The sequence below is a fragment of the Schistocerca cancellata genome, chromosome 12, assembly GCF_023864275.1.
Source record: "Schistocerca cancellata isolate TAMUIC-IGC-003103 chromosome 12, iqSchCanc2.1, whole genome shotgun sequence".
NCBI classification, from domain to species: domain Eukaryota; kingdom Metazoa; phylum Arthropoda; class Insecta; order Orthoptera; family Acrididae; genus Schistocerca; species Schistocerca cancellata.
Genome location: NC_064637.1, coordinates 132,601,605 through 132,623,978, shown reverse-complemented (window position 1 = coordinate 132,623,978; position 22,374 = coordinate 132,601,605). Strand labels below are relative to the sequence as shown.

At 44.7% G+C, this 22,374-nt stretch overlaps 1 protein-coding gene across 1 annotated transcript in view; it reads right to left on the bottom strand.

The window, feature by feature from the left end:
- The window catches only part of LOC126109630 (corticotropin-releasing factor-binding protein), a 1,121,590-nt gene that overhangs the window by 842,661 nt on the left and 256,555 nt on the right, over positions 1-22,374 (bottom strand). Inside the window, exon 2 of the mRNA XM_049914676.1 lies at positions 1,878-1,964. Coding sequence (XP_049770633.1) covers positions 1,878-1,955 — 78 coding nt within the window. The 5' untranslated portion in view covers positions 1,956-1,964. The remainder of the gene's footprint in view (positions 1-1,877; positions 1,965-22,374) is intronic.

The window sequence follows — 22,374 nt, the reverse complement described above, 5'->3', positions numbered from 1 at the left end:
CCGGTAGAGGAAGATTTCTCTGGCGGCAAATTAATTAAACAAACAAACACTTTTCAATTTTTTTATGACCAAGAGATAACACATTAACACAACCCAATTTCAATTACAGTAGATTTTCAAAAATGCCTCCATTGAATCGTAAACGAAGGTTACACAGTCGGATCATGTTCTGTCTGACACGGGCAAAAACCCTAGGAGTATCCTGAATTGTTCCTGCTGCTGCTGCTAGTATCCGGGCAACCAGATCCTCTTCTGATGCAACTGGAGTTGCGTAAACAAGGTTGCACATCTCTCCCCACATAAAAAAATCCAGAGGGGACATATCTGGGGATTGAGCAGGCCATGGTACAGGACCACCTCTGCCAATCCACGTTTCTGGGAACCGTCGGTCCAGGAATAGACGCTCACGTCGACTGCAATGTTCCGGCGCCCCGTCATGTTGGAACCACATGCGTTGTCTTGTAGGGAGCGGGACGTCTTCCAGCAATTCTGGCAATGCTGTGGCGAGAAAATTGTAATAGTGCCTGCCATTTAATGGCCTAGGTAGCAGATACGGCCCAATTATACAGTCCCCAACAATACCGAACCACACATTAACGAAGAACCGCACTTGATGTGTGCTAGTAACTGTGGCATGTGGGTTATCCTTACTCCAAACATGCGAATTGTGCATGTTGAAGACTCCACCACGCCCGAACGTTGCTTCAACGGTAAACAGCACACAGGATGTAAATGTAGCATGCATTTCACACTGTTCCAGGTACCACTGCAAAAACTGTGCTCTGGATGGATAATCAACTGGTTCCAGGTTGTGGACACACTGTAAGTGAAATGGACGTAAAAATTGCTCTCGAAGGACTGTTCTTACATTCGTCTGATTCGTCCCCATGTTATGTGCAATTATACTAGTGCTGACTGAAGGATCCCGCTCCACATGCTGCAAGACAGCTTCCTCAAATTGCAGCGTTCTTACCGTGCGACGGCGTCCCTGTCCAGGTAATCTGCTAAATGACCCGGTCTCACGCAGACGTTGGTACACAGCAGCAAAGGTCGTATGATGCGAGATACGGCGATTAGGCTATTGTTGTTGATAAACCCGCTGTGCAGGTCGTCCGTTGTGGTGCGCTACGTAGTACGCACCAACCATATCAGTGTACTCACTCCAGGCGTATCGCTCCATTAGTAAACAGAGACAATGCACTACTACACTGGTGGGCAGCAGTTGCCTACAACTGAAGGGCGTAATACGCCCTCTAACAACTGAAAATCGCAATCCTCTAACAACTGCAGAGCGTAATACGGCCTCCACCGGTTTAAATAATCCTCATAGGAAAAAATGACATTAGGGAAAAATATTTGTTTTGATGTCCCCTACAACCTCCCAGAGTTCGTCGGTTTAAATACTTTTCACCCTGTATCTTAGTGATTTTAGGATTTTTCGTATTGGACACGTCGTGTTTAAGTTAAATGACATATTAAACCATACGAAGACTGATCCGAACGGTGTCTTGTCACTGTGAACCGATCGTCTAGGACTGTTTTACGGTTACTACTGGGAACAATCTACATGAAGTGTTTGCTCGATATAATCAGGGGTAATTTTGTTTCTGCATGTAACTGCTGAAAATTGACAGTTGGATGGTATTTCACATTTATGTGACGCATTCCCTGACATTCTCCAATATCATACCCATTTGTTGTCACAACATAAATCGTGGCGGAGGGCTGTTCAGTTTGGTTCGCTGTAGTTGGGGGTGTCGCCTCTCTACGGAATTCAATGTCTTTGGTTAGCACTGGTGTTTAGGACTGTTACGTTGGCAGCACGCCACCTCAGTGCACGTATTCATGTCTGTTAGGTTGGCAGCGCGCACTCTTACCTGTTGCGCCGGCTGCCCGCGGCACACCTGCAGCAGCGCCAGGAGCAGCGACAACAGCGCCACGGTGCGGACGCGCATCGCACTAGACTGAAACAAAAGAGGGTTCACATTACCCGTCAGCTTCCCGTTTCTACACAGCTGTAACATATCGCACACCCAAATCAGCTACAGTCACTTCCCATAATCAACAGCAATCCGCAGGCACAAACACCCCAGAAAAATTCGAAATGAACAACTAGATATCTTATGGAATTACATGTTCCTTGAGACATGACTCTGAACCTTACCTTTGATAAGGAAAGAAGCTGCAGCAATGAATTAAACTTTGTGCCACAGCTGTGACTTGAACCTGGGTCTCGCACTTACTAGGCAGATGAGCTAACCACCACATAACCGTAGCACTGTGGACACCACAGATGCATGGACCACGCTAGTAGAACGCCTTCCCTGACACAAACTTGAATTCGCGTCTTTGGCACATTTTCCCCTCCTTAAATCCTCAATGTAGGATGAAGGTGTGTACTGAGGTTTGTGTTAGGGAGGACGTTTGACCTGCATAGTCCACGCAGCTGCGGTATCCGCAATGCTACGGCGATGTAATGGCTAGCACATCCGTCTAGGAACTAGGAGACCTGGAGGTTCAAGACCCAGCCATAGCACAAATTTTAATTAATTGCTTCACATTCTGTCCTTATCTAGACCTCTTAGTTTTTCCCAACTCGTTCCAGATTATGTATTGCCTCATCAGCTAACAAAATGTTTCATATTCAGAAGGGTATTTCTACACAAAAGCTACTGCATTTACTTTTCTCGTAGATCACTTCTTGATGACTGGTTTGCAAACATCTATTTTTGGTGGACGCCATGGTATGTTTAGTGCAGTCATTAGTGTATCACCAACAGTCAGCCATAAATTAGTTACCAGGCCCAATTTGTTACAAACATGGGTGTACATGATTTGTGCATGGTTTTCACCTGGGCTATCCCCAGAGCTAAGAGTTCAACATGTGCTTTTGGATGCTGTTAACATAAGGTGGTTGTTGTTGTTGTTGTGGTCTTCAGTGCTGAGACTGGTTTGATGCAGCTCTCCATGCTACTCTATCCTGTGCAAGCTTCTTCATCTCGCAGTACCTACTGCAAACTACATCCTTCTGAATCTGCTTAGCGTATTCATCTCTTGGTCTCCCTCTACGATTTTTACCCTCCACGCTGCCCTCCAATACTAAATTGATGATCCCTTGATGCCTCAGAACATGTCCTACCAACCGATCCCTTATTCTGGTCAAGTTGTGCCACAAACTTCTCTTCTCCCCAATCCTATTCAATACTTCCTCATTAGTTATGTGATCTACCCATCTAATCTTCAGCATTCTTCTGTAGCACCACATTTCGAAAGCTTCTATTCTCTTCTTGTCCAAACTATTTATCGTCCATGTTTCACTTCCATACATGGCTACACTCCATACAAATACTTTCAGAAACGACTACCTGACATTTAAATCCATACTCGATGTTAACAAATTTTTCTTCTTCAGAAACGCTTTCCTTGCCATTGCCAGTCTACATTTTATAACCTCTCTACTTCGACTCTCCTCAGTTATTTTGCTTCCCAAATTGCAAAACTCATTTTCTACTGTAAGCGTCTCATGTTCAATGTGGTGGCCATCATTTGCTGCACACAATTGCAATCTCTGGCGTAATGAATGTCGTACACGCCGCAGTACATCTGGTGTAATGTCGCCGCAGGCTGCCACAATACGTTGCTTCATATCCTCTGGGGTTGTAGGCACATCACGGTACACATTCTCCTTTAACATACCCCACAGAAAGAAGTCCAGAGGTGTAAGATCAAGAGAACGGGCTGGCCAATTTATGCGTCCTCCATGTCATGGTAATGTACATGTGCGTCAGTGAAAAAGACCAATAAAAAGGTGTTAGCATGTGGACGTAATGTGCTATTCCAGTCTCTTCTGTACCTAAGGTCCATCACCGTTCCCTTTGGATCCCTACGTAATTCGGTGCTCTCCGATACACACGATCGAACAGCGGAGGAGTGGTACTCAAGCGTCAACTTTAGGTTACAATATCTCCGGATGTAATTAACATTTTACAATGCAACAAACGGCACTGATTACGTGTTTGTTTATATGTCCAGATGTGCTAACAAAACTAACGGGGTTCCATTTAAAAAACGTAAGTTTGTGTTAAAAAACATACTTCCGTGCATTTTTGTATGGTTTGTATTAACCAATTACACTAGCCCCTCTCCTCACGTTCGGTCTGTGGAATCGATTCGTCAGTATTTGATGTGGTTTACGAAATATATTCAGCGGTAATGTTAGGTGACTCACCCTGTATATGGCCCAGCATTGAAATCTACAGCAATCCTCTTCAGTCGTCGTCGGTCCCGTTCTTGCAAGAGCTTTTTCCGGCCGCAGCGACGTCGGAGATTTTATGTTTTACCGGATTCCTCATGTTCACGGTACACAAAGGACTGCATATAAAACGGTAGTGCAACACATTCTTCAGTACTGCTGGAGTGTTTGGAATCCTCATAATGTTTGATTAAACGAAGATATCGAAGCAATTCAGAGGCAGGAAGGCTGTCGGACAGGTCCGATCAATACTTAGGTATTGTGGAGATGGTTAATGAGGTTAAATGCTAACTCCTGCAGGAAAGACGACATTTCATTTCGAGGGGCACTATTGAGAAAATTTAGAGAACCGGCCTTTGAGGGCGACTGCCGAGGTTTCTTACTGCCGCCAACGTACATTTCACGTAAAGACCACAAAGACAAGACACATGAAATTAGGGTTAATACGGAGGCGTATAGACGGTCGCTTTCCCCTCGCTCTATTTGCCAGTGGGACAGGTAGGGAAATGACTGGTACTGGTACAGGGTACTCACTGCCAGGCACCGCACAGTGGCTCGCAGAGTATGTTAGGATCGGTCCTATTGGTCGAAGAAAGCCGTGACGTGAAGAACGAAAGAAGCCAGGTGGGGAGACAGTTCGGCTGTGAGTAAGACAAGACGGAAATCTTCGGGGACTCTTCTCTGAACTGTCATCAAGTGCAGAATGGTGCTCTTAACACTCTCTACGACGCAGAGGAGTAATTTGTGTGAACACTGCGTTCATATCGGCTGATATCCAGGTACAAATTAGCTGTAGCATCGTTTAGCTCCAACTGTGGAGAAACGGACCAGCCAATTGGTTAATTGTTCTTGCGAGAACTGAGAGGGCATTATAATATGCACGCTGCACCAACCATGCGCGCGTATGTGGCCACATTCTAAGACTAGGGATGAGTACATGTTCTCTCGCATAACGAGAAACATAGGGAAAGTTTCTGCTGGAAAATTCAGCAAAGGTGTAATTAGTTTTATAGTAATTCCAGCGGAAGGGAGCGGCCTAGCACACGACAGCTCGTCACAGCTTAAGGTAAATACCGCGTGCAGAAGCGTGAACTAGTCCGCCGCTCGTGGTCTCGCGGTAGCGTTCTCGCTTCACGAGCACGGGGTCCCGGGTTCGATTTCCGGCGGGGTCAGGGATTTTCACCTGCCTCGAGATGACTGGGTGCTTGTGTTGTCCTCATCATTTCATCATCATCCAGGAAAGTGGCGAAATTGGACTGAGCAAAGACTGGGTAATTGTACGGGCGCTGATAACCACGCAGTTGAGCGCCCCACAAACCAAACATCATCATCATCTCAGAGTCGTGAACTTGTTGGTTCAGCAGCTTGCGTCCACTGTAAACTCGAGCGACCTTGGGTAATTTTTTGCTCAATTTGTCACATAACTAACCATGCACCGTAGACTTTATTGTCATCCTGAAGATGGTACAGAACTTTGAACCGGAATCGCACGATTTTCGTAGTACGGACCAACATCGTAACGTAAGTTTAGGAACAATTTTGTAAAGAAACTTCCAGTTAAACATTAATATTATCGTCTTTAAGATAATTTAACCTTCTGAGAGGTAATGGTTCAAATGGCTCTGAGCACTATGGGACTCAATATCTTAGGTCATAAGTCCCCTAGAACTTAGAACTACTTAAACCTAACTAACCTAAGGACATCACACACACCCATGCCCGAGGCAGGATTCGAACCTGCGACCGTAGCAGACCCGCGTGAGAGGTAATATTTAATATGTTGTGTTTAGGATTATTTCACTTTTTGAGGTCGACGACATGCTCTATCCTGCCAACTGTTTTCTTGTTGTCACATTGAAAGCTGTCTAAAAGTGTGTATCTTTGTGCTAATACTGAGACATTAAACATGTCATTTCAGCATACACAGTTGTCTTCAATCCCAGAATAAGGAAACCACAAAATATTGCACCTTACATGTTATGTAGATGCAGATATTTGAAAGCGATTCATTTTCAATCTTATTTTACATCAAGACAGTGCTTTTCCGAACATGGGTTCCTTATAAAAACTTCGTCCCCTATACAACCAATATATCCCTGTGGTAGGAATTCTGAAACAGCCCGTATCTGGAGCAGCCTGTCTCAGTTGCCTCTCTTAATATATGCAAAATGACTGGTGTGAAAAGGAACAGCAAATTTCAATCCCTCTCATGTCGTAGTCGAGAGTGTGTGTTATGTCAGGTAAGGACCAACTTTTCATTCTGGCAACCCCAGCACATTTTCCGTAAAGTGTACGTGTACTAACAAGGATTGAAGGGAAGGGGGAGGAGGGAGTTACTTTATGCCCACCAGAAAGAAATTAAAAAGGTGTCGTTAATTACCGTTAACTTTTATTTACAACAAACATTTTAAATAGGTACCGATGTATAAGTAGCATCCAGAATCTGCAATACCAAAACATTTTTCGTGTAGTGTACACCGAGGGTAGAGCACCTTATTACTACAAAAAAAAAAAGTTAGTTGACTTAAACGTTTATACACAACATACTTTTTAAACATTATTGGACCTGTAAGAAGGGTTCTGAACACGAACATATGAATATAACATTTGTTGGGAAAACTCACACTCACTACTAACACAAACATTTCCTTCACGGTAAATGATAACAGCCAAACAGTTGCAGGATAAAGATTTAGAAAAATCCTTGACCACGGTTTCGGTAGATCTAAATATATCTTTATCAGAAGTAAAATACACTAAAATCACGTCCTGCAGTGGAGATACATAAAACAATCGTGCCGAAGGCGTCGTCAGTAGTTGAAACATCATCTCCGTTTATACAACATAATTATGAAGAGAAGGTCGATGCGATCAAAGCATAGCATCAGTACTTCATTTACCGTGAAGAATTTCAACAGTTGCTGTTTCAGCCATGTTTAAAATCTTGACAAACATTCCCGTTATGTTTTACTGAAAAATTTAAATCATTTCGTAACATTGCACAATACTTCATTAAAATAATAATTTTTTCAAAGTTTTAAAATTAAAGCATATGATTAGATTACGTTATTTTCGAAAGATAGGCATATAGTGAGAACTATATGCGAAAAAATTTGGACAGTGGAAGAGTTTTGATCAGAAACAACCAATATCAGTCGAGTGCGTGTCATCGTCCACTGGCTATGAGACCTCTGAACTGACGACAGTCATGTCTCTGACGTCTGGCTGGCGTTTCTTTAAATGAGGCCGGTGTCTACATAGATTCTACCAGCCTCACAACAGAAGGCGCTGCTGTAGCAACATAACTTATAGACTGCACGCACTTCCGGTACACCTACTCATTTGGCATTCCTTGAAGGCAGCTGTCTCGTTATCACAACTCTTACAAACACAGTGCATACATCAGAACCCAAGAAGGCAACTTCATGGCTCACCTCTTTGATGACATCAGCTTTTGTCGGACGCCCGAGTTTTTAATTTTCCGCTACGAAAGATGTCTGACGCTACGGTAGTACCGCCCAAATTCTGCACCGTTTGCAGCTCCCAGTTGCTGCAGACACACTCCAGCTAGATACGGCGGGAAGAGTCGAACCGCTTGTCCGTATCCACGCAACAGCCACCGCACAATGACGTCATCAAACAATGTTGCTGTCCCAGCTGAGGCCGACGTGTTGCTCATGCGAGTAACGACGACGACGACAGCAAAAAAAATGGTTCAATTGGCTCTGAGCACTGTGGGACTCAACTTCTAAAGGTCATCAGTCCCCTAGAACTTAGAACTACTTAAACCTAACTAACCTAAGGACATCACAGACATCCATGCCCGAGACAGGATTCGAACCTGCGACCGTAGCGGTCGCGTGGTTCCATACTGTAGCGCCTAGAACCGCTCGGCCACTCCGGCCGGCGCAGCAGCAGCAGCAGCAGCAACAACAACAACAACAGAAGCAGACAACACGCACGAGAAAGCTTGCCGTAGTGCTAGCGACAAAGCGGACAGGACGCAAAGTCCTTTTGATGCTTCGCTGAAAGACTGACGAACAGCTGAACACGAGTGAGCTCTAGCGAATAAGGATCGAAAACGACTGAATGCAGTTTGCTAGCGCTCGGCGACCGTTTACGCCGGAGAGAATTCTCTTGGGTGTAAACGAGTCATAACATAACGTCCAGTGTAAGAGGATGAGCTGCAACCACTGGAAGTTTGGATAAATTCTAGTGCCCGAGTCCACTCGTCGGCTTTGAGCAATGAGACGTAATACCTAAGGCAGAGACGCTATTAAAGCCTTCTTTATTCCAAAGGAATAATATATATATATATATATATATATATATATATATATATTGGTGTAGTGTACCACCACCGCAGTAGGGCTTACAGTGTGCTATACATCTCAAAATGTATATAATACAAGAGAAAGTAATCACAAACCGACGGATTAACAAACCAAAGGCAATCTATGAAAGCAACGGATCATACTCGTTAACAAATGAATGTAGTATACGATAAAATTACCATCATATTCACGCAGCTTTTTACTTAGTCATGAATTATATCGAAACGAACTAAACGTCACGAAAATAACGGGAACAAGAATTAAAAACATATTTTCATGTCTCATAACAAGTATTCTCGTAGTTTATGTGACTAGAAAAGGACAGAGAATCTTTAAGTTGCATTACAGTCATACCGTTATGAAATAGCGTTAATTTTATATTAATTACTGGCTCTAACGGGAGAAGCACAGGAAAAGTGGGAGTTTTGGGCGGGGAGAAACTAAGAAGTATAAGAAAAACTGGAAAATTAAATGAATGGCAACAAATACGAACCAGTAGCATAAAATATGGAGAAACCAACACACTAAATTCTGAAAGAAAAGCCAGTACATGACAAACGAATATCTACAAAAAATAAAGAACATTGCAGTCGATAACTAGAATTAAACTAATAGGTACATTCCAGTTACAGATTCCAATCGCTCCACGATCCATATGTAAATTATTTTTGCAGTTGTACGCACTGAAACGAAATACCATTTCTAAGTTTGTAATTGCTCTCTAAAACTGCTACGGTGTATAGCAATAATTTGAATCGGTAACTAGAACTGACCTATAAAGGTTAATTCTTGTTACCGATTCCAATATTAGTAACCTTTCTGCAGTAGTTTAGAGAGCAATTAAAAATACAGAAATCATATTAGCCTACGTTCTAGTGCGCACATGTGCTGAAAAATTATCTAATTAATGAATCATTGAATGGCTGGAATCGGTAACTAGAAGTGACCTAGGTCAATTCCGACTTTTCGATGGTTCATAATTTTGGACATTTTTGCAGTAAATCTGTGGGCTATGTTTTTGTAAGATTTCTAGATTTCTTATTGATCTCAGAAGTACTACGAAAAACTAGTAAATATTGTAGTTGCAGCTTCCAAAGTTTTCTCTTTTTCATAGTAATGAAGACATGTAATATATGCAGAAATCCTGTGACACTTTGGTTGGAATCGGTAACTAGAATTAACCTATATAAGTCAGTTCCAGTTACCGAGTCCAGTATTTGTTACATCCTCATTTCTGTCATTTTTCGTTATTTGTGTCCCCGTCCCGTTAGTCTTAACAATTAGTATTAAAAGTTGACGGTGATTCATAATACTATGACTTCACTATTCACTACGTACTGGATTTAAAGGTTCTCTGTGGTTTTCTTACTAGCCAAAACTACGATAATTTATTTCAGACTTGTGTACTTCTCTTTTCTGTTCTTATTTATTTTCGTTACCTTTGATTCTTGTCGGTATAATTTGTGGCTAATTAATTAATAACATGAACTGTGTTTCTAATTTTCTCGTATGCTGCATTGCTTTGTTTACGGACATGATCAGTTGCTTTCAAAGACGACCTCTACGTAGCCTCTCTGCCTTAGGTATGACGTCACTGCTCAAAGTTGACAAGTGGAATCGGACACTAGAATTGACCTCGGACTTTCCCCATTCGCCTACAGCCACGGTATTAATTTTGGCCGGAATGCGCCGGAACAGTTTCCCAGCACATGACAGAGCCAAAGAAACTGGTACACCAGCCTAACTTCGTGTAGGGCCCCCGCAAGCACGCAGAAGTGCCGCAACAGGATGTGGCAATGACTCGACTAATGTCTCAAGAAGTGCCGGAGGGAACTGACAAGATGAATCCTGCAGGGCTGTCCATAAATCCGTAAGAGTAGGAGGAAGTCGCGATCTCTTCTGAACAGCACGTTGCAAGGCATCCCAGATGTGCTCAATAACGTCCATATCGGGGGAGTATAGTGGCCAGCGGAATTGTTTGAACTCATAAGGGTGTTCCTGGAGCGACTCTGTAGCATTGCTGGATGTGTGGGGTGTCGCATTGTTCCTGATAGAATTGACCAAGTCCGTCGGAATGCACAATGGACATGAATGGATGCAGGTGATCAGACAGGATGCTTACGTACGTGTCACCTGCCAGAGTCGTATCTACACGGGTCAGGGGGTCCCATAACACTCCAAGTGCACACGCCCCACACTTTTATAGAGCCTCCACCAGCTTGAACAGTCCCCTGCTGACATGCGGGGTCCTTGGATTCCTGAGATTGTCTCCAGGCCTTCGTCTCCGAAAGCCCATATCTATGATGTTTCGCTGAATGGTTCGCACACTGACCCTTCTTGATGGCCCAGTATTGAAATCTGCAGCAATTTGCGAAAGCGTTGGATTTCCGTCACGCTGAACGATTCTCTTCAGTCACGTTGGTCAAGTTCTTGCGAGATCTTTTTCCGGCCGCAGCGATGTCGGAGATTTGATGTTTCACAGGATTCCTGATATTCAAGGTGCACTCGTGAAATGGTCGTAAGGGGAAGTCCCCACTTCATCGCTACCTCGGAGATTGTGTGTCTCATCGGTCGTGCCCCGACTACAACACCAAGCTGAAACTCTTGATAACCTGCCATTGTGATGATGATGTTTGGTTTGTGGGGCGCTCAACTGCGTGGTTATCAGCGCCCGTACAATTACCCAATCTTTGCTCAGTCCAATTTCGCCACTTTCCTGGATGATGATGAAATGATGAGGACAACACAAACACCCAGTCATCTCGAGGCAGGTGAAAATCCCTGACCCCGCCGGGAATCGAACCCGGGACCCCGTGCTCGGGAAGCGAGAACGCTACCGCGAGACCACGAGCGGCGGACAACCTGACATTGTAGCAGCAGTAACCGATCTAACAGCTGTGCCAGACACTTGTTGTCTTATATAGGAGTTGCCGACCGCAGCCCCGTGTTCTGCCTATTTACATGTTTCTGTGTTTGAATACGCATGCCTATACCAGTTTCCTTAGCGCTTCAGTGTATAACACACTGAAATTGCAACGTACCTCTTGAGGCATCCTATGTACAGGGTGAGTTTTTCCCACCGTGGACAAACTCTAGGGATTGATCGATGAGAGGATACGGAACGAAAAAGGTGTAATGAACTTATGTCCGGAAATGTATGGTTTCCATGCTAGAGAGCGTTTCTTTAGCCATACATTGTTATGGTGATGGGACGGGAGCCTGTGTTACCACTGCGGCGAGGCCATAGGCTAGGGCAGTTACTCTGAACGTGTGCAAGTGTAACGTACTGTGCATAAATAGAAGACGTCCAAACTCGTTGTCGATGTAAGTAAGCTGTGATTGGTAAAGATAGGTTTGTTGATAAATAAATAAATCTTCCGCTACCAGTCACGATTTTTCTTTATTTTACTTTTCGCACGACGCGTTTCGAGAAATAATTCCCATTTTCAAGTGCGTTTTGTGTGTGTATTAAGCCATTTCTTTCGATAAAACATCACACTGGTACAACAAGTTGTGTGTGATGTTTAGTGCGTGTGAGACTCTGCACAAATGGACCATAAGAAAACTTAAAAGCCAAGGAAATGAAGCAGACACACACACACACACACACACACACACACACACACACACAGACAACATCAAAAGAATTGGGTTAATAAACTCAAAAAACGCAGTTGAAAATGGGAATTATTTCTCGAAACGCGTCGGGCCGAAAGTAAAATAAAGAAAAATCGTGACTGGTAGCGGAATATTTATTTATTTATAAACAAACCTATTGTCTCTACAGTCGCAGGATTTCAAAAACCAATTATAATGGACCAAATCAGAGTGATTGGTACAGTGAACTTGGTTCATTCGCTATCAGTAACAGTCACGGTAAAGCCTAACGTAAAATTTTCGCATCTGAAATAAAACTACGTGACTGCAGGTCGCATTACATTTGTTTCTAGGGTACGTAACTGTTATGGAGGGGCAAATGCGGTGTTACTGTTACTGATTTTCTATTTCGTAATTTATGATCTCCGCTGTTTCCGGTATTTACAGTTCAACAACTGACCGGATTTTCATTATTTGCAAATAATTCGACGGTTCCATTAAAAAAAAACGGAATGATTCAATTTTTGTTATCGTGTTACATAATATCCGCAGTTTTCTGTAGTGATTTGTGGGGCAAAGGGAGAAAAAAAAAGCAGTTCGAACAGGTGACGTTTTCCACCTTAACGCGATTCTATGGCGCTGCTTATGAGCGAGTGACACAGGATAAAGGCTTTAATAACTTTCTGGAGCCATTAACAGCGCTGCAAGAAGGCTCTTTGACTGCAGAAGCCAATTACGATCCTCGCCGATAAATCGGTTCCCCCGTCCGGATTAAAACCCGTCGAGAGTCCAGTCAAAGAGAATTCCCGAAGGAATTTATGACGGGCCACCAGAGGCAGATTATTTAGGGGATAATATTGCTCCGCTGTTGGCAGGTTTACTATAGAGGCTGCGCGGACCGTTAACAGTGGTGCAGTACGGATGGAGGTCCTTCAAATGCAAAACGGAGGGCTTAAGTCGCCAGTGACGGAGCACTGGCCAGTAATCACCAGGGGTCATGCTGACAACAGACTGCAGTCTCATTCAGGGTCCGCAAAATGAAACTGCTTTGGAAAATATCACGGCGCCCTAAAAAGTAATGCTCCGATTTTTTATTTGAAGCTGTTAGAGCTTCTTAAATAAAGCAAAGATTATTAATATTCTGCGTCTTTACTCTTCATGTGTACTTATTTACACTAAGGACAGAAGTCTTGGGATACCTCGTAATATAGTGATTGGCTCTTTGCGTGGCGTATTGCAGCAGGTCGTTGGAAGTCCCCGGCAGTAGTACTGAGGCACTGTGGCCTCAATAACCGTCTATAGTTGCGAAACCGTTGGCGGTGCAGGATTTAGTGCATGTACTGACCTTGTATATGTACCATTAATAGTCGATGGATTTCATAGAGGGTGGTCTTGTGAGGGTACTGGTGTGTAGTATCTGTAAGTGGCTGTTCTTTGGAGGGCGACAATGCCCAGTGGCGCAGAGAGTCGCAAGAAGAGGCAGTTGTTGAGAGGCTGTGGAAGGTGTAGGTTGCGTGAACCAAAGGCGGCTGCGTAGCAAAGGATTTACCTCTATGTTTAATAGTAGTGGCACACAGTTTGAATAATAGTGTGTTTATGTTTGTGAAGTGTGATAAAGGAAATAAATTAAATTTTACCATTTCTTAATGCGTCTCCATCAGTTAGTACCACACCATTGCATTTAACAATGAACGAAGTCTCGATATACACTGCAAAATACAACAAGAGGATTGCAACATAATAACCATTAATTAACCCATATAATCTCCAAGGAGAAGGGAGCTTATAGTCTGAGTGGCCAAAACATTCGCTCGAACTGTCCAAAATGTTAATCAAACCAATCGCAAACACCTATGGCGTAATGACGTGACACCATCGTTTGGGAACAGGAATTCCATGAATGGCTGCAAATGGTCTCGAAGTAGCAAATCATGGCCATTTTCAGTCAATGATATGTTCATTTGTACCAGAGGACCCAGTCCGTTCCATGTCACTCCATTATGGAGCGACCGCTAGCGCGCACAGTGCCTTGTCGACAGAAAATGGTTCAAATGGCCCTGAGCGCTATGGGACTTAACATCTGAGGTCATCAGTCCCCTAGAACTTAGAACTACTTAAACCTTACTAACCTAAGGACATCACACACATCAATGCCCGAGGCAGGATTCGAACCTGCGACCGTAGCTTGTACGCGGTTCCAGACTGAAGCGCCTAGAACCGCTCGGTCACCGCGGCCGGCCCTTGTTCACAACTTGGATCCGTTGTTTCATGGGGTTTGGGCCACAGTGGAACCGTATCATCAGCTCTTACCAAGAGAAGTCGGGACTCGTGACAACAGGCCACGGTTTTCCAGTCGTTTAAGGTCCAACCGGCCACGAGCCCAGGACAGGCACTGCAGGCAGTGTCGTGCTTTCAGCGAAGGAACTGACGTACAGTCCTGGAAATGGAGAAAAGAACACATTGACACCGGTGTGTCATACCCACCATACTTGCTCCGGACACTGCGAGAGGGCTGTACAAGCAATGATCACACGCACGGCACAGCGGACACACCAGGAACCGCGGTGTTGGCCGTCGAATGGCGCTAGCTGCGCAGCATTTGTGCACCGCCGCCGTCAGTGTCAGCCAGTTTTCCGTGGCATACGGAGCTCCATCGCAGTCTTTAACACTGGTAACATGCCGCGACAGCGTGGACGTGAACCGTATGTGCAGTTGACGGACTTTGAGCGAGGGCGTATAGTGGGCATGCGGGAGGCCGGGTGGACGTACCGCCGAATTGCTCAACACGTGGGGCGTGAGGTCTCCACAGTACATCGATGTTGTCGCCAGTGGTCGGCGGAAGGTGCACGTGCCCGTCGACCTGGGGCCGGACCGCAGCGACGCACGGATGCACGCCAAGACCGTAGGATCCTGCGCAGTGCCGTAGGGGACCGCACCGCCACTTCCCAGCAAATTAGGGACACTGTTGCTCCTGGGGTATCGGCGAGGACCATTCGCAACCGTCTCCATGAAGCTGGGCTACGGTCCCGCACACCGTTAGGCCGTCTTCCGCTCACGCCCCAACATCGCGCAGCCCGCCTCCAGTGGTGTCGCGACAGGCGTGAATGGAGGGACGAATGGAGACGTGTCGTCTTCAGCGATGAGAGTCGCTTCTGCCTTGGTGCCAATGATGGTCGTATGCGTGTTTGGCGCCGTGCAGGTGAGCGCCACAATCAGGACTGCATACGACCGAGGCACACAGGGCCAACACCCGGCATCATGGTGTGGGGAGCGATCTCCTACACTGGCCGTACACCACTGGTGATCGTCGAGGGGACACTGAATAGTGCACGGTACATCCAAACCGTCATCGAACCCATCGTTCTACCATTCCTAGACCGGTAAGGGAACTTGCTGTTCCAACAGGACAATGCACGTCCGCATGTATCCCGTGCCACCCAACGTGCTCTAGAAGGTGTAAGTCAACTACCCTGGCCAGCAAGATCTCCGGATCTGTCCCCCATTGAGCATGTTTGGGACTGGATGAAGCGTCGTCTCACGCGGTCTGCACGTCCAGCACGAACGCTGGTCCAACTGAGGCGCCAGGTGGAAATGGCATGGCAAGCCGTTCCACAGGACTACATCCAGCATCTCTACGATCGTCTCCATGGGAGAATAGCAGCCTGCATTGCTGCGAAAGGTGGATATACACTGTACTAGTGCCGACATTGTGAATGCTCTGTTGCCTGTGTCTATGTGCCTGTGGTTCTGTCAGTGTGATCATGTGATGTATCTGACCCCAGGAATGTGTCAATAAAGTTTCCCCTTCCTGGGACAATGAATTCACGGTGTTCTTATTTCAATTTCCAGGAGTGTATGTCGTCTATTGCCATAGTCCATTTACGTTAAATTTCGCCGGACTGTACTGACTGATACATCCGCCGTACGTCCCACGCCGATTTCTGCTGTTATTTAACGGAGTGTTGATTTTCGGTTAGCACTGACAGCTCTACACATATGGCGCTGCTCTCAGTCGTTAAGTGAAGGCCGCAGCTTCTGCCTTGTCTGTGGTGTGAGGTAATGACTTAAACGTGCCATTCTCGGCACACTCTTGACACCGTGGATCTCAGAATACTGAATGCCCTAAAGATTTCCGAAATGGAACGTCCCACGAGTCCAGCTCCGACTACCATTTCACAGTCGAAGTTTGTTAATTCTCGTCGTGTGGCCATAATCACGTCGCAAACCAATGGATTGCCGGTTTATACCACCGCCGTCTCTGTATGTGCGTGTCACTGTCCCAAGACTTGTGGCCTGATTCATCGCTGTCGAACTAATGTCTTCGAACAGATGAAAATCGGATGGGTCGAAGTCGGGTCTCTATGGAGGATGGTCGATGACAGTGGAGTCAAGCCGTCAGATTGTTGCTGACGTCACAGCGCCCGTTTGTGGTCTGGCTTTGCCATGATGAAGGAGATGGTACTAGATGGATGGACGAAGTCTTCAGTTTTCTGAAGATCTCGCAGTACCTTGCAGGGTTTATCGTGTTGCCTTTTGGGCATGAATTCCAAATGCACCACACGTTGAACGTCCCATAACACTGTGGAAACGACTGTCCCTTCTGATGGCATGGCCTTCAGCTCTTTCGCACCGTGATCCTTTGTGGCGGAACTTGTAACCGCTCTTTAGAGAGTGGTTATACAGAAATGAGTATTAGATTAAATTCTGTAATACGAGATGACCTAAGAGCCAAAAAACGGTAGTAGTATTTCGAAGTAATAGTTAGTAAAAATTTTACAAGGAGTAGATATTTGAAATAGAGTAACGCAAAGTAGTACAATTGGAATCTATGGAAGACATAACAGAGCTGCGTTTTGGCTGGTTCAAATGGCTCTGAGCACTATGCAACTTCTGAGGTCATCAGTCGCCTAGAACTTAGAACTAATTAAACCTAACTAACCTAAGGACATCACACACATCCATGCCCGAGGCAGGATTCGAACCGGCGACCGTAGCGGGAGCTGCGTTTTGTTTTGAATGTAATATATAAACCAATGCGCAGCATTGTTAGGTTGTAACACCCCCTGCTTCCCGGGATTTGCGAAATTACTAGTTGACAATGACTGTGAATTATGAATTTTGACCCGCGACGGGATAAGGCATCAAAAACCGAAGTAAAAAATGATTATTCCCCGGGACAGGAGATGTTATAACTTGATCGTTACGGAATGAGTAATTTCATTCAATAACAATCGGTAAATGAAATAATGGAAATAATTTGGAAATAAATTTTACCAGTGGAAATTTTGCCGAAAGAAATGATTAAGTTGTAAAAGCAATTAAAAAATCAGTCGCCAGCTCAACTGATGAGCAACAGTACTGTCTAGTACGTGAATAATTGTGTCAAAAATAAAGTTTACCTGTTTGTAGCGCAGTAGGTGGAACGGGAACCTTCACATAAGTGCTGTGTCAGGCTCAGTAGTCATATAAAACAATGTCATAACAAACTAACTGCACTTAAACATTAATGGTTAACTTTCAATAAGTATTTTGATAATTGTTTTGTTCAGTATTTGTCAGCTAAGTGCAACGCTGACAACACAGATAATTATCTATCGAGATTTTGAATAATGGACTGTCATTCTGTCTTTAAATTTAGGTACTTTGCACAGTTTAATCTACTGATAATGAAATATATTGCCAATAATTGATTAACTATGTTTTGAATGATAATAATTCATTAATTGGGGGATTGTCAGGTGGGATAAGCTTTATAGTTTCATGAAATATCCTTGAACTAACTTCAGCTGAATATGCACTGAAATAAATCTTAATAACCAAATTTACTGCTTCAGTCTATTATTAAGTTATTACAGTTGGCATAAGCTTATTAAGTGCAACAATTAACTACGATAACCAGTCTGAAATTTGCTCTTCACCGTCTGTGCAAATAATTTGATAATTAACATATTTTCTCTTGAGAATGGCGTGACACACTCGGTTCAATAAGGTAAGTATCGGAAGGAGCCTACTTGGTGTAATTGTCGGGTGAAATGTAACTGCAACACTTCGATTATAAAGTGCTTGTTATTAATTGTTCAACTTCAGAGAAAAGCACAGTTACTGGCAAGCCTTCTACAATTTTATCCTGCGAAAATTACGTAGATCTTACATCCCTCGTTGTCGGTGGATCGACGGAAGTCCACGGCAGTGACACAATGTGGCAGCGGGCTTTTACTGTTGCGACTTGGGCCCACAGTTGGCTTCACATTTAAGCCCTCGTTTCTTCAGCACTATGCCCATTAATCCATAATAGCTTGCCCGGCCATGCTTCGAGATATGCCGACTATTACTTTCCCGTCGTACTTAGATCCACACACTAGCCGTTAGATGTAACACAGCTAGGAATAGGAGCACTGGACTGTACGTCTTACTCCGAGCACGGCGTCACTGCCACTGCTGCCCGCTGCCCGCGCCCAGCGGCACGACAAAACAATCTCTCTGACTTCAACGTTAACTAAATATGCCCTGAGTTGCCAGTGTTAAATGTTACATAATTTAAACATAGTATTTACAATACATATTTACACTAGACAACACATCGTATACAAACAGTTTCATGTGTTAAGTAAGCGAAAAAATTCATAGCAAGGACTACGTTGTAGCGTCACAAGGTCTCTTGAGTTTTTGTTTTCAGCGGTGGCGAGTGTGTTCTCAGTTCTTCCGTGGTAGTCGGAATTTTGGGATTAGAAGCCTAATTCAATTGCGTTCTTAGGACGGGATTAGATATTGGAGTGGTGGAAAACAGATTGTTTCGGGATAAATTCTGAGACGGAGTCAATTAGAGGTGATTGGATGTACGAACATTGATATTCAAGTGAATGGTGAATGTACGTGTTGAATGAAACGCTACGATCGTATACTTACGATTGTGAACAGATTTATTGACAATACGGAAACTTTTATGTTGAATTATTAAAGAATATCGCGACCGAAAATATTTTGGACCTTAACACACTAGTACGAGGGCAGTTCAATAAGTAATGCAACACTTTTTTTTTCTGAAACAGGGGTTGTTTTATTCAGCATTGAAATACACCAGGTTATTCCCCAATCTTTTAGCTACACAACACTATTTTTCAACGTAATCTCCATTCAATGCTACGGCCTTACGCCACCTTGAAATGAGGGCCTGTATGCCTGCACGGTACCATTCCACTGGTCGATGTCAGAGCCAACGTCGTACTGCATCAATAACTTCTTCATCATCCGCCTAGTGCCTCCCACGGATTGCGTCCTTCATTGGGCCAAACATATGGAAATCCGACGGTGCGAGACCGGGGCTGTAGGGTGCATGAGGAAGAACAGTGCACTGAAGTTTTGTGAGCTCCTCTCGGGTGCGAAGACTTGTGTGAGGTCTTGCGTTGTCATGAAGAAGGAGAAGTTCGTTCAGATTTTTGTGCCTACGAACACGCTGAAGTCGTTTCTTCAATTTCTGAAGAGTAGCACAATACACTTCGGAGTTGATCGTTTGACCATGGGGAAGGACATCGAACAGAATAACCCCTTCAGCGTCCCAGAAGACTGTAACCGTGACTTTACTGGCTGAGGGTATTGCTTTAAACTTTTTCTTGGTAGGGGAGTGGGTGTGGCGCCACTCCATTGATTGCCGTTTTGTTTCAGGTTCGAAGTGATGAACCCATGTTTCATCGCCTGTAACAATCTTTGACAAGAAATTGTCACCCTCAGCCACATGACGAGCAAGCAATTCCGCACAGATGGTTCTCCTTTGCTCTTTACGGTGTTCGGTTAGACAACGAGGGACCCAGCGGGAACAAACCTTTGAATATCCCAACTGGTGAACAATTGTGACAGCACTACCAACAGAGATGTCAAGTTGAGCACTGAGTTGTTTGATGGTGATCCGTCGATCATCTCGAACGAGTGTGTTCGCACGCTCCGCCATTGCAGGAGTCACAGCTGTGCACGGCCGGCTCGCACGCGGGAGATCAGACAGTCTTGCTTGACCTTGCGGCGATGATGACACACGCTTTGCCAACGACTCACCGTGCTTTTGTCCACTGCCAGATCACCGTAGACATTCTGCAAGCGCCTATGAATATCTGAGATGCCCTGGTTTTCCGCCAAAAGAAACTCGATCACTGCCCGTTGTTTGCAACGCACATCCGTTACAGACGCCATTTTAACAGCTCCGTACAGCGCTGCCACCTGTCGGAAGTCAATGAAACTATACGAGACGAAGCGGGAATGTTTGAAAATATTCCACAAGAAATTTCCGGTTTTTTTAACCAAAATTGGCCGAGAAAAAAAAGTGTTGCATTACTTATTGAACTGCCCTCGTATCTTTGCCGTTCGTTGTCAAGGTGATTCCGCTAATAAACGAAAAATGAGAAACAGTGCCCGTTAAAAGACTAAACTTGTGCTGAACAGACACTGAGAGGATTCGAACCCATAATTAATATCGTGTCGTGGGAACTGAGGAGCTTAGACATTGCAAGGCCCAGACACATATTTATAATTTATCGGACATTAATGGCAAAGGACAGTTCCATGGGAAATCATACGTTTGGTGATAGGTACACGAAGGAATGTGGTATTGACTGACTTATCATACCAAAACAATACATACGAGGATCGACTCTCCTTTCATTAATCTCCCAGTGCTATGTCTCATTAATTTAAGAACTCAATTGTGTCAATAAACAGAAATATACGAGACAATCCATAATCAGCTAGTACGTAGACAATAATATCTGCGAACATTCAAGAGTGATTGAAGGAAGCTGACAAACCTTTTTAATTACAGATTTAATAGTATTTAACGAATGCATACAGACTGCTAAAGTAACTAAATCAGATTACTCAGGGAAACAAATTAGTAAGAAGAGACTGGAACTCAATTGATGTCTAACTCCAGAGTAATTAAAAAAAAACTGAACTGTCTTTGGATGCATCGTGGTTGGAATTGTGTGAAATATCTCTGGAAAAAACGCGACCACTTTTCAAATGCCAGTTCAAACGACTAGATTCACAACGCGATTCAGAGATGTTTTATGCCCGACCGACGCGGCAGGAAATGGTTCTTAACTAGCTGGGACAATATTTACACAAAGTTTTGAGATCAGTTCCACTGCTGAGGAGGGTGGCGGGAGGGGGGAGGGGGGAGGGGGGAGGGCGGAGGGGGAGGGGGGAGTGGGGGAGGGGAGGGGAACGGCGAAGCGATATCTGTGCAGTCGCGACGACGGTGGGTGTGTGGGCATGTACTCCATTGATGCTTTCTTGTTTTCGTGGTCAATCTGGTGAATCCAGCTTTCATAACCTGTGTTAAGGAATCTATCACCCTGACGGTCAAAACGGCAAAGAATATTCTCCGTTTGATATTAGAAATGAGCACTGGAGGCAACCATTATTCGCACAGTTCTCTGTACCGCTGATCCGCAATGGTGGCCCGTACACGATCTCGTGATACGCCACTCTCAGCTGAAAGCTATCTGGGTTATTCGGCGATTTTTCTCTCACGACATCTTCAGCCCGATTCCGATGAGTTTCGTTGGTTTCTCTAGATGAGGGTGGCACCACCATTTCCTTCATTACGAGCATGGACAACCCAACGTCGAACATTAGTGATGTCGATGCTACCGCCACAGTACACATCTTTCATTCCACTACGGATTTCAATTGGTGGGGAGTTTCCTACGCTGAGAAACTATTACAGCACGCTGTTTTCACGCACCGACATAGTTACATGGAAACGGCCTTGCTGCAGTGGTAACACCGGTTCCCGTTAGATCACTGAAGTTAAGCGCTGTCGGGCTGGGCTAGCACTTGAATGGGTGACCATCCGGTCTGCCAGGCGCTGTTGACAAGTGGGGTGCACTCAGCCCTTGTGAGGCAAACTGAGGAGCTACTTGACTGAGAAGTAGCGGCTCCGGTCAAGAAAACTAACATGGCGGCTGGGAGAGAGGTGTACTGACCACGTGCCCCTCATATCCGCATTCAGTAACGCCAGCGGGTTGAGGATGACACCGAGCCTGTTCGGGTCGAGTTTAGTTTTATTTTTTAGACAAAGTTACGTTACACTACGCCATGTTACACGCTACAATTCGTGGCTCTCTAATGGGAATGCGACAGCGAAGCGGGAAAATTGAGCGAGTAATAGGCATGACATGTAATACGTCAACCGATAACGAG